Here is an 11813-nt window from a genome sequence, read left to right as displayed (position 1 = left end):
AGTGGAGGGAGAGAGAGAGAGAGTGGAGGGAGAGAGTGGATCAAGACAGTGGAAGGAGACAGTGGAGGGATGGAGAGAGTAGAGGGAAAGAGGGAGAGACAGTGGAGGGAGAGAGTAGAGAGAGAGGGGGGGAGAGATAGTGGAGGGAGAGAGTAGAGAGAGAGGGGGGGAGAGATAGTGGAGGGAGAGAGAGAGAGGGGGAGAGATAGTGGAGGGAGAGAGAGAGAGGGGGAGAGATAGTGGAGGGAGAGAGTGGAGGGAGAGGGATGGAGACAGTGGAGGAACGGAGTGGAGGGAGAGAGGGTTCGAGACAGTGGAGGGAGAGAGGGTTCGAGACAGTGGAGGGAGAGAGGGTTTTAGACAGTGGAGGGAGGTAAAGAGTGGAGGGAGGTAGAGAGTGGAGGGAGGTAGAGAGTGGAGGGAGGGAGAGAGTGGAGGGAGGTAGAGAGTGGAGGGAGGTAAAGAGTGGAGGGAGGTAAAGAGTGGAGGGAGGTAGAGAGTGGAGGGAGGTAGAGAGTGGAGGGAGGTAGAGAGTGGAGGGAGGGAGAGAGTGGAGGGAGGGAGAGAGTGGAGGGAGGTAGAGAGTGGTTATTTAGAGTACGATGCTAGCGACAAAACATTGAACAAAAGAGCTTTTCAGAATTTACATTTCAGCAGACGCTCTTATCCAGAGCGACTTACAGTTAGTGAGTGCATACATTCTTTTTTTTATTTTTCATACTGGCCCCCCGTGGGAATCGAACCCACAACCCTGGCATTGCAAACGCCATGCTCTACCAACTGAGCTACATCCCTCCCGGCCATTCCCTCCCCTACCCTGGACGGGAATCATAATCTTTCAGATACAGTGTTTGTTGTACAGCCGTGCATGATCTATCATCAGGGACATGTTGTACTGTATAAAGGGATAGCTGGACACAGATCAAGTTTAGTCCTGGAGAATTTCCATTGAGCATGTTTTTTTTTTGTTCAGGACTAGGCTTAATCTGTTTCCGGGAAACCGTCCCATAGAATTGAGCTTTCAGGATAGATGTTAATCTGATCGTTAACATACCAAACAGTGTTATTCAAAATGGTGCATACTTGTCGGTGAAAATACAGATAATGTAATGTATTATACAGAACAGAACATTTCAGAGAGGATTTATGATCAACATTGGCTGATTAAGAAGTAAAGGTATTAAAGTGGTAAATGTAAACGATAAAAAGGGGAAATGATGAATGATTATTAAAGAATTACGTTTAACTTCATTCTGAACAGAAACATAAAGGAAGCCCATGCATACATCCAGTACCGTTAGAATGGGTTAAGATTCACTGGTTAATACGGTCACTGAATCATGGTGGCATCATAGTTTTAAAAAACAGTTAGTTACATAAACATGTTAGTCCCTTGAAGTCAGTGTTCATATTTGCAAAATTAGGTCAATTTTGAGATTTATTTTATATTATGTTAAGTTTAATGTTATGATGCAGAATGCATTAAGACCTTTACAAAAAAAAAAAAAACGTGCAGTGAAAGAAAGATGTTAAAAAAAAGGGTAATAAATCGTATTCTAAAGCACTAAGCAGCCACATGATGTTAGCCTAATAAAGAGAAATGGGAAAAGGAGTGTCTTGTGACAAACCAAACCACAGCCTTAAGTTCTATACTATTCTCTATTCTTCAGTGTCTCCTCATAGAAAAAGGCAATAGAACACTGGAATGGACATCGGGTACCTAGCAACATGCCTAAAAATCTGCCATCTTTTAGGGTTCATAACATTCTACATTTTAGTCATATAGCAGACGCTCTTACCCAGAGCGACTTACAGGAGGAATTAGGGTTAAGTGCCTTGCTCAAGGGCACATCGACAGATGTTTCACCTAGTCGGCTCGGGGATTAGAACCAGCGACCTTTCGGTTACTGGCACAACGCTCTTAACCACTAAGCTAACCTCTAGTAATTTAATAGGATCTCTATGGGTTTAGTGGGCTTACCTATTCTGTCTACAGCGTGACTTCCACTTTCCCCTTTGTGGCATTTCTTGCTGCCTTTTTAAAGTACTTTATAGTTGAGGGCCAGGCCAGGACTTATTCTTGACCAGGAAAAGCTCTGGGCTCTAACTGTAGTTTATTGATTAGAGAACACTGTTTGTCCTGCTCCTCTTTTACAAAGGCCCTCAACACTCTACCTTCCCGGGTCAGTGGCCTGGCGTTGTCTATGCCGCTGCCACCAGAATATATGTGCCTGTGTGAGCGTGGGTTTGATTCAGTCACACTGTTATTCTAACACACCCTCTCCCCTCTCCACCTAACTTTCCTGTCAGTCTTTCACTGTTCTATATAAAAAAAAAATATATATATATATATATATACAAAAGCAGAGGGACTACCCAACTCCTTAAGAAAAAGAAAAGAAAAGAAACATGGGTGTGTCATACCTTCTGTTTGCATTCGCGGACGATGAGGCCGATGAACACCAGCAGCAGGATGGCCCCCAGACCAACGAGGATGAGGGGGAAGTTGGACACCAGCGTCACCATCAGCAAGAGCTTGTGGAGCTTCGCGGCCGACACGTCGTCAATCACCACCGTCTGAAGAAGAGGGTTAATGGTGAATAACATTACAGGGTGGACACCGTAAACTCCCTGACAGAAGGACAAAGTCGTCATTGCAAATGTGCGATCAATGCTCAGATTTAAAAAATAACAGTCGATGAAATGTGATCTTCCTACCTCATTGATAAACATGACAGGGAAGATAGTCTCGTTCAGGGATTTGGTTTTCCTGTGAAGGAAATCATGAAACAATGGAAGGAAATAACATAGAAATCATTAAGATTATAAACTTTATTATTGCTACATGAACTTGGGTGGTGGTTGTGAGACAGAAATCATTCAACAAAGGAACAAAATCATACAGAAACAAAGACTACATGTCTTTAGCGATCTGAACGTGGGTTGTGGTTGTGAATTGGTGATACTCACGGGAAGCCAGAGATTCTGTTGATGAGGATGTTGACCTGAGCCCTCTTACTGGCTCGGATAGGAACACCAGTGGTCTGGACGTGTACAATAACAGATAACACACACTTTTGAACTGCAGGTGTAACGCTCAATGTACTGGATATACTAATGTACTATATATACACTGAGCTACGGAACTATGGAGGGTGTAACAGAGCACAACAGGACAGAGAAAGACACAGGGGAGACTACAAAACCGGCTGCCCGCGGTCCCCTGTCAACCAGGACCTCTAGAGTAGAGGACGACCCTGTCAACCAGGGGTGTGTCCCCAATGGCACCCTATTCCCTATACTGTATAGTGTACTACCTTTGACCAGGGCCCATAAGGATCTGGACATAAGTAGTACATTATTATAATTATAATATAATTATAATAATTATATAATTAGTACATGATTTATGTCTAGGTTAAACAATCAATAATTATAGCCTGGTAATGTGAGAACATTATTTCAGCCTTCACAGTTGGTGCAATTCCCTGTTACACAAATGTAACACTATTGGCAATATTAAAGAGGATGATCTATTCGACCGCCCCCCCCCCAGAGAAGTGAACACTAGAGGGTTGCGTACCGGGTTCAGGTCCAGGTAGGTCTGGTGGTGCTCTCTGACAGGATTTAGTCCTTCAATGGCGTTAGAGTACTTCTCATCTCCCAGGTAGAAATGAGGGAAGGACGTCACCACTGGAGCACCTGGAGAGACAGGGAGGAGGAGTTACGTGACTGGAACTCTGTGAAGACGGGGGGGGGGGAGGAAGAGGAGGGGCTAAGATATTTGGAAGTGAGGAAGAAGTGGAATGTGATTGGTTCATCTTGTTAGCAAAATATGTCAAATGTGACTGAGCAGAAACAGAAAGTAACAACCCCTTGAGGTTTAGCTAATACTACAACAACACACAGATGACTCCTGGGTAGTTCTCAGCAAGTGGCAGAGCACTATAAACGCAGCTGTGTTGATTCAGGTACTCACAGCTACAAAAGCTTTAATACAAAACAGTAGTAGGCCCCTAACTTCCCTCCCCTACTATGAAGATACCTGTGTCTCTAACTTCTCTCCCCTACTAAGAAGATACCTGTTTCCTTGACAGAGTGTTGTGATAGGATCTGTCCCTCTCCCCTCAGAAGACAGCTAGTCCCTCTCCCCTCAGAGGACAGCTAGTCCCTCTAGTCTCAGAGGACAGCTAGTCCTCTCCCCTCAGAGGACAGCTAGTCCCTCTCCCCTCAGAAGACAGCTAGTCCCTCTCCCCTCAGAAGACAGCTAGTCCCTCTAGTCTCAGAGGACAGCTAGTCCCTCTCCCCTCAGAAGACAGCTAGTCCCTCTCCCCTCAGAGGACAGCTAGTCCCTCTCCCCTCAGAGGACAGCTAGTCCCTCTAGTCTCAGAGGACAGCTAGTCCTCTCCCCTCAGAGGACAGCTAGTCCCTCTCCCCTCAGAAGACAGCTAGTCCCTCTCCCCTCAGAAGACAGCTAGTCCCTCTAGTCTCAGAGGACAGCTAGTCCCTCTCCCCTCAGAAGACAGCTAGTCCCTCTCCCCTCAGAGGACAGCTAGTCCCTCACCCCTCAGAGGACAGCTAGTCCCTCTCCCCTCAGAGGACAGCTAGTCCATCTCCCCTCAGAAGACAGCTAGTCTCTCTAGTCTCAGAAGACAGCTAGTCCCTCTCCCCTCAGAAGACAGCTAGTCCCTTTCCCCTCAGAGGACAGCTAGTCTCTCTAGTCTCAGAAGACAGCTAGTCCCTCTCCCCTCAGAAGATAGCTAGTCCCTCTAGTCTCAGAGGACAGCTAGTCCCTCTCCCCTCAGAGGACAGCTAGCCCCTCTCCCCTCAGAAGACAGCTAGTCCCTCTCCCTCAGAAGACAGCTAGTCCCTCTCCCCTCAGAAGACAGCTAGTCCCTCTCCCCTCAGAAGACAGCTAGTCCCTCTCTCCTCAGAAGACAGCTAGTCCCTCTAGTCTCAGAGGACAGCTAGTCCCTCTCCCATCAGAAGACAGCTAGTCCCTCTCCCCTCAGAGGACAGCTAGTCCCTCTCCCCTCAGAGGACAGCTAGTCCCTCTCCCCTCAGAGGACAGCTAGTCCATCTCCCCTCAGAAGACAGCTAGTCTCTCTAGTCTCAGAAGACAGCTAGTCCCTCTCCCCTCAGAAGACAGCTAGTCTCTCTACCCTCAGAGGACAGCTAGTCCCTCTCCCCTCAGAGGACAGCTAGTCCCTCTCCCCTCAGAGGACAGCTAGTCCCTCTCCCCTCAGAGGACAGCTAGTCCCTCTCCCCTCAGAGGACAGCTAGTCCATCTCCCCTCAGAAGACAGCTAGTCTCTCTAGTCTCAGAAGACAGCTAGTCCCTCTCCCCTCAGAAGACAGCTAGTCCCTTTCCCCTCAGAGGACAGCTAGTCTCTCTAGTCTCAGAAGACAGCTAGTCCCTCTCCCCTCAGAAGATAGCTAGTCCCTCTAGTCTCAGAGGACAGCTAGTCCCTCTCCCCTCAGAGGACAGCTAGCCCCTCTCCCTCAGAAGACAGCTAGTCCCTCTCCCTCAGAAGACAGCTAGTCCCTCTCCCTCAGAAGACAGCTAGTCCCTCTCCCCTCAGAAGACAGCTAGTCCCTCTCTCCTCAGAAGACAGCTAGTCCCTCTAGTCTCAGAGGACAGCTAGTCCCTCTCCCATCAGAAGACAGCTAGTCCCTCTCCCCTCAGAGGACAGCTAGTCCCTCTCCCCTCAGAGGACAGCTAGTCCCTCTCCCCTCAGAGGACAGCTAGTCCCTCTCCCCTCAGAGGACAGCTAGTCCATCTCCCCTCAGAAGACAGCTAGTCTCTCTAGTCTCAGAGGACAGCTAGTCCCTCTCCCCTCAGAAGACAGCTAGTCCCTCTCCCCTCAGAGGACAGCTAGTCCATCTCCCCTCAGAAGACAGCTAGTCTCTCTAGTCTCAGAGGACAGCTAGTCCCTCTCCCCTCAGAAGACAGCTAGTCCCTCTCCCCTCAGAGGACAGCTAGTCCCTCTCCCCTCAGAGGACAGCTAGTCCCTCTCCCCTCAGAGGACAGCTAGTCCCTCTCCCCTCAGAGGACAGCTAGTCCCTCTACCCTCAGAGGACAGCTAGTCCCTCTCCCCTCAGAGGACAGCTAGTCCCTCTCCCCTCAGAGGACAGCTAGTCCCTCTAGTCTCAGAGGACAGCTAGTCCCTCTCCCCTCAGAGGACAGCTAGTCCATCTCCCCTCAGGGGCGCCATTTGGAGACATCCCTGGTGTCTGAGCTGGAGAGTCCAGGGGATTCTGTTTTCGTTACAATACGTGTGGGGGAAGTAGAACAGAGGTGATGTTTTTTTTACTCCAGTGTTTGGCAACAGTAAGCTGTGACAACAGTCACCTGACGGAGAGGGCGTTAGCATGCTAACACACACAACTTCATAACTCAAGGTGCGTCGCAAATGGTACCCTATTCCCTATATAGTGCACTACTTTTGACCAGAGCCCTATGGGAAGTGGAGTAGTGCTCTACTTAGGGAATAGGGTGTCATTTGGGACACAGACAAGGTCAAATACCTACGCCGCCCCCCCCTCACTTCCCCTGTCCTTGCCTGGTGATCAGCATATGAACTAAACAGAAGTAGGGGAACGCTCACAGGTTTATTATGGTGGACAGACAGGGTTCAAATACTATTTGAAAGCTTTCAAATACTTGACCGTTTGCTCTAGCCTGCCTGATCGGCAATTGCGACTATTCTATTGGTCCCATTAAAGAGATACTTCGGGGGGCCATTATGTACTTCCCCGGAGTCAGATGAACTTGTGAATACCCTTTTTATGTCTCTGTGTGCAGTTTGAAGGAAGTTGCTAGCAAATACAATATACTTCCACTTATTGCGCTAATGCTAGTTAGCATTGGCTCGCGAAACTACCTCTAACTTCCTTCATGCTGGATGCAGAGACATAAAAATGGTATCCGTGAGTTCATAAAAGATAAAATCTGAAGTATCCCTTTAAGCCAGGCAAACTCAATCAAGCCCAGATAAAGTATTTTGAATTATTTCAAATAGCATTTGAACCCAGGCCTGATGGTGAACGACGCCTATCCACACACGGATCAATTAAAGGGTTTCCTCTCTTAAACGTGGACGAGTGAGTGAGTGAGTGTGTGAGTGAGTGTGTGAGTGAGTGTGTGAGTGAGTGTGTGAGTGTGTGAGTGAGTGAGTGAGTGAGTGAGTGAGTGAGTGAGTGAGTGTGTGTGTGAGTGTTTGTTTCCTTTGGTATGGCAACCTTGGCAACCTTGGCTTGGCAACCCACTAATGCGTTTCAGTAAATGACTGGTCGTAAATCACCAGGGAGACTCTAACTGGGCAAACACAACCATTGACACGAGGGCACCCTATTCCCTATACAGTGCACTACTATGGGCCCTGGTCAAAAGTAGTGCACTATGTAGGGAATAGGGTGCCATTTGGGCTCTGGTCAAAAGTAGTGCGCCCTAGAAGATTAGGAGGACTAACTTATCCTGCTCATTCCCAGACCACAGTCAGGTGACAGGGCTTATCGCCTTCCCGCCCGGCAACCCGCCTACTCAGTTAGTGGGCCAGGCCTGGTCAGATGATTCTGGGGGGGTAGAGTCAGGGGGGAGCTGAATCACATGGGTGTATGTATTTGTGTGTGTGTGTCTGTGTGTTTCTGTGTGTGTTGGTGTGTGTCTGTGTGTGTGTGTGTGTGTATTCTGGGGTTTGGGAGGACAACAAAGGACATTGGGGAGATATGAGTGAGATTGTAACGTTACATCATTTTTATACGTATGAAATATTAAACCAATCAATATATTTATTATATTTCAATTTGTCTCCTGAACTGACCTGACGTTAAATGAATAGTTCCTATTACACCTGGCTGAAATGCAGAGAGGTGGAGAGGTGGAGAGGAGAGGTGGAGAAGTGGAGAGGAGAGGAGGAGAAGTGGAGAGGAGAGGAGGAGAAGTGGACAGGAGAGGTGGAGAGGTGGAGAGGAGAGGTGGAGAGGAGAGGAGGAGAAGTGGAGAGGAGAGGAGGAGAAGTGGAGAGGAGAGGAGGAGAAGTGGAGAGAGAGGTGGAGAGGAGAGGTGGAGAGGTGGAGAGGAGGAGGAGAGGAGAGGAGGAGAAGTGGAGAGGAGAGGTGGAGAGGAGAGGAGAGGAGGAGAAGTGGAGAGGAGAGGTGGAGAGGAGAGGAGGAGAAGTGGAGAGGAGAGGTGGAGAGGAGAGGAGAGGAGGAGAAGTGGAGAGGAGAGGAGGAGAAGTGGAGAGGAGAGGAGGAGAGGAGAGGAGGAGAGGAGAGGAGAGGAGGAGAAGTGGAGAGGAGAGGTGGAGAGGAGAGGAGGAGAAGTGGAGAGGAGAGGTGGAGAGGAGAGGAGGAGAAGTGGAGAGGAGAGGTGGAGAGGAGAGGAGGAGAAGTGGAGAGGAGAGGTGGAGAAGTGGAGAGGAGAGGAGGAGAAGTGGAGAGGAGGAGAAGTGGAGAGGAGAGGAGGAGAAGTGGAGAGGAGAGGTGGAGAAGTGGAGAGGAGAGGAGGAGAAGTGGAGAGGAGAGGTGGAGAAGTGGAGAGGAGAGGAGGAGAAGTGGAGAGGAGAGGAGGAGAAGTGGACAGGAGAGGAGAGGTGGAGAGGAGAGGAGGAGAAGTAGAGAGGAGAGGAGGAGAAGTGGAGAGGAGAGGAGGAGAAGTGGAGAGGAGAGGTGGAGAAGTGGAGAGGAGAGGTGGAGAGGAGAGGTGGAGAGGAGAGGAGGAGAAGTGGAGAGGAGAGGTGGAGAAGTGGAGAGGAGAGTTGGAGAAGTGGAGAGGAGAGGAGAGGTGGAGAGGAGAGTTGGAGAAGTGGAGAGGAGAGGAGAGGTGGAGAGGAGAGGAGGAGAAGTGGAGAGGAGAGGAGGAGAAGTGGAGAGGAGAGGTGGAGAAGTGGAGAGGAGAGGTGGAGAAGTGGAGAGGAGAGGAGAGGTGGAGAGGAGAGGAGGAGAAGTGGAGAGGAGAGGTGGAGAAGTGGAGAGGAGAGGAGAGGTGGAGAGGAGAGGTGGAGAAGTGGAGAGAAAAGGTGGAGAAGTAGAGAGGAGAGGAGGAGAAGTGGAGAGGAGAGGAGGAGAAGTGGAGAGGAGAGGTGGAGAAGTGCAGAGAGGAGGAGAAGTGGAGAGGATAGGTGGAGAAGTGGAGAGGAGAGGAGGAGAAGTGGTGAGGAGAGGTGGAGAAGTGGAGAGGAGAGGAGAGGTGGAGAAGTGGAGAGAGAGGAGAGGTGGAGAAGTGAGAGGAGATGTGGAGAAGTGGAGAGGAGAGGAGAGAGTGGAGTGAGAGGTGGAGAAGTGGAGAGGAGAGGAAGAGAAGTGGAGAGGAGAGGTGGAGAAGTGGAGAGGAGAGGTGGAGAAGTGGAGAGGAGAGGTGGAGAAGTGCAGAGAGGAGAGGTGGAGAAGTGCAGAGAGGAGGAGAAGTGGAGAGGAGAGGTGGAGAAATGGCGAGGAAAGGAGAGGTGGATAAGTGGAGAGGAGAGGTGGAGAAGTGCAGAGAGGAAAGGAGAGGTGGATAAGTGGAGAGGAGAGGTGGAGAAGTGCAGAGAGGAGGAGAAGTGGAGAGGAGAGGTGGAAAAGTGGAGAGGAGAGGTAGAGAAGTGGAGAAGTTGAGAGGAGAGGTGGAGAAGTGGAGAGGAGAGGTGGAGAATTGGAGAGGAGAGGTGGAGAAGTGGAGAGGAGAGGAGAGGTGGAGAAGTGGAGAGGAGAGGTGGAGAAGTGGAGAGGAGAGATGAGGTGGAGAAGTGGAGAGGAATGGTGGAGAAGTGGAGAGAAGAGGTAGAGAAGTGGAGAGGAGGGGAGAAGAGGAGATGTGGAGAGGAGAGAAGAGGAGGAGGTAGAGAGGTGGAGAGGAGAGGTGGAGGAGTGGAGAGGAGAGGTGGAGGAGTAGAGAGGGGAGGAGGAGGAGTGGAGAGGAGAGGAGGAGGAGTGAGAGGAGGAGGTAGAGAGGTGGAGAGGAGAGGAGGAGGAGTGGAGAGGAGAGGAGGAGGAGTGGAGAGGAGTGGAGAGGAGAGGAGAGGAGGAGTGGAGAGGAGAGGAGGAGGAGAGGTGGAGGTGTGGAGAGGAGAGGAGAGGTGGAGTGGAGAGGAGGAGGTAGAGAGGTGGAGAGGAGAGGAGGAGGAGTGGAGAGGAGAGGAGGAGGAGAGGTGGAGGAGTGGAGGGAGAGGAGAGGAGGTGTGGAGAGGAGAGGAGGAGGAGAGGTGGTGGTGTGGAGAGGAGAGGAGAGGAGGAGTGGAGAGGAGGAGGTAGAGAGGTGGAGAGGAGAGGAGGAGGAGTGGAGAGGGAGGAGGGAGGAGTGGAGTGGAGAGGAGAGGAGAGGAGTGGAGAGGAGTGGAGGAGGTGGTGAGAGGTGGAGGTAGAGAGGTAGAGAGGTGAGGGAGTGGAGAGGAGAGGAGGAGGTGTGGAGAGGAGGTGGTAGAGTGGTAGTGTGGAGGAGGAGGAGTGGAGTGGAGAGGAGGAGGAGTGGAGAGGAGGAGGTAGAGTGGTGGAGAGGAGAGGTGGAGGAGTGGAGAGGAGTGGTGGTGGAGTGGAGGAGGAGGGTAGAGTGGTGGAGAGGAGGTGGTAGAGGGTGGAGAGGAGTGGTGGTAGAGATAGAAGGTGGAGGTGGAGGTGGAGGTGGAGGTGGAGGTGGAGGTGGAGGTGGAGGTGGAGGTGGAGGTAGATGTGCACCTACCTTTTCGGCATACGCTGACTTTGAGCAAGCCGGTACCCAGGCACTCTTTGGGGGAGACACAGAATCCTTCGTTGGCTGGGTTCTCCTCCTTGCTGGCCAGGACATCACGAGGAGGGGTGAAACGATACGCTGGGAGCCCCTTCACCCACACATCCTTCTCAAACTCCATGAAGATGGACCTGAGGATCACAACAAACAATAAATAAATCAAATAATCCACCAACCAACCAAACAAACAACCAAACCATGAGGTTACAAAGAACTGAGAAATGTTACCGTTTTTAGATTCATATTTCATACTTTATACAGTTCCTACTACTTTCCATTTCAATTCAGGAAGGAAACTGAAATTCCTGTCACGGTTTCGGCCGAGGCTGCCTCTCTTCCTTGCTCGGGCAGGCTTCGGCGGTCGTCGTCTCCGGAGTACTAGCTGCCACCGTTGTATGTTTCGATGTTCGTTTGGTTTCGTCTTGATGTTGTACACCTGTTATCGTTTAGCGTTCATTATTTGTCCTATAAGTTCTCGTTGTGTTTGTCATGTGTTGTGTGTGATTGCGCCACTGTTGGTTGTCTGTGCTTCGTTGTTTTCCTCCTCTGTTTGGGAGGGTTCTCGCACATCTTAGTGCGCGTTTTGTTTTACGCCTGTGTGCGTATTTTCTCGCCTCCGGGCTCTTTGGCTCGTGTTCTAAGTGTTTGTTCACTAAAGTCTTTTGGACTAAGTTTCTGCGTCCTGCGCCTGATTCCTGCACCACACCCACCTACAGCACCCGTTGTCAATTCCGAATGGAACTGACCCAAACCCTGCTGGTACCTCTCGTTGATCATTATGTCGTTCCCCTAATCTAACAACCCAGAATCCCCTAATCTCACAACCCAGAATCCCCTAATCCCACAATCTCAAATGCACTAGCTAGCGAATTTAACTCTATTTACATGTGTTTACACCTTTTTTTTCATGAGATTAACATTTCCCTGATGTGGAACATAGTGCATAAACTTTGGAAGTTAAGTGAAATTGCAAAAGGAATTGACCCCCAAAACTAACACCTCCGGTTGACTTGCCCCTTGGATCTTTGGCAAAGGTCTTTCTGCCGACGCGCATCAGCTCTTCTCTAATACTCAAAACAATGTGGGTATAAACAATGTGTGTATAAAGT

The 11813-nt window shown here is 50.1% G+C and overlaps 1 protein-coding gene across 1 annotated transcript; it reads right to left on the bottom strand.

Annotated features, from left to right (window-relative positions):
• Positions 1–2424: 2424 nt before the first annotated feature.
• On the bottom strand, positions 2425–10969 carry LOC311125972 (lysosome membrane protein 2-like; the record flags this gene model as incomplete). The annotated part of the gene is made up of 5 exons (XM_084199996.1): positions 10657–10969; positions 3584–3702; positions 2971–3044; positions 2719–2770; positions 2425–2577 (listed from the first exon to the last, which is right to left on the bottom strand). Coding segments are annotated over exons 1-5 (696 nt in total), but the record flags the coding sequence as incomplete, so codon positions are not given.
• Between the last annotated feature and the right edge of the window lie 844 nt (positions 10970–11813).

Source organism: Coregonus lavaretus, assembly GCF_964263955.1.
Source record: "Coregonus lavaretus genome assembly, contig: HAP1_SCAFFOLD_9870, whole genome shotgun sequence".
Lineage (NCBI taxonomy): Eukaryota > Metazoa > Chordata > Actinopteri > Salmoniformes > Salmonidae > Coregonus > Coregonus lavaretus.
Note: the sequence above shows the minus strand (reverse complement) of the source record. Positions and strands in the feature narration are given on the sequence as shown.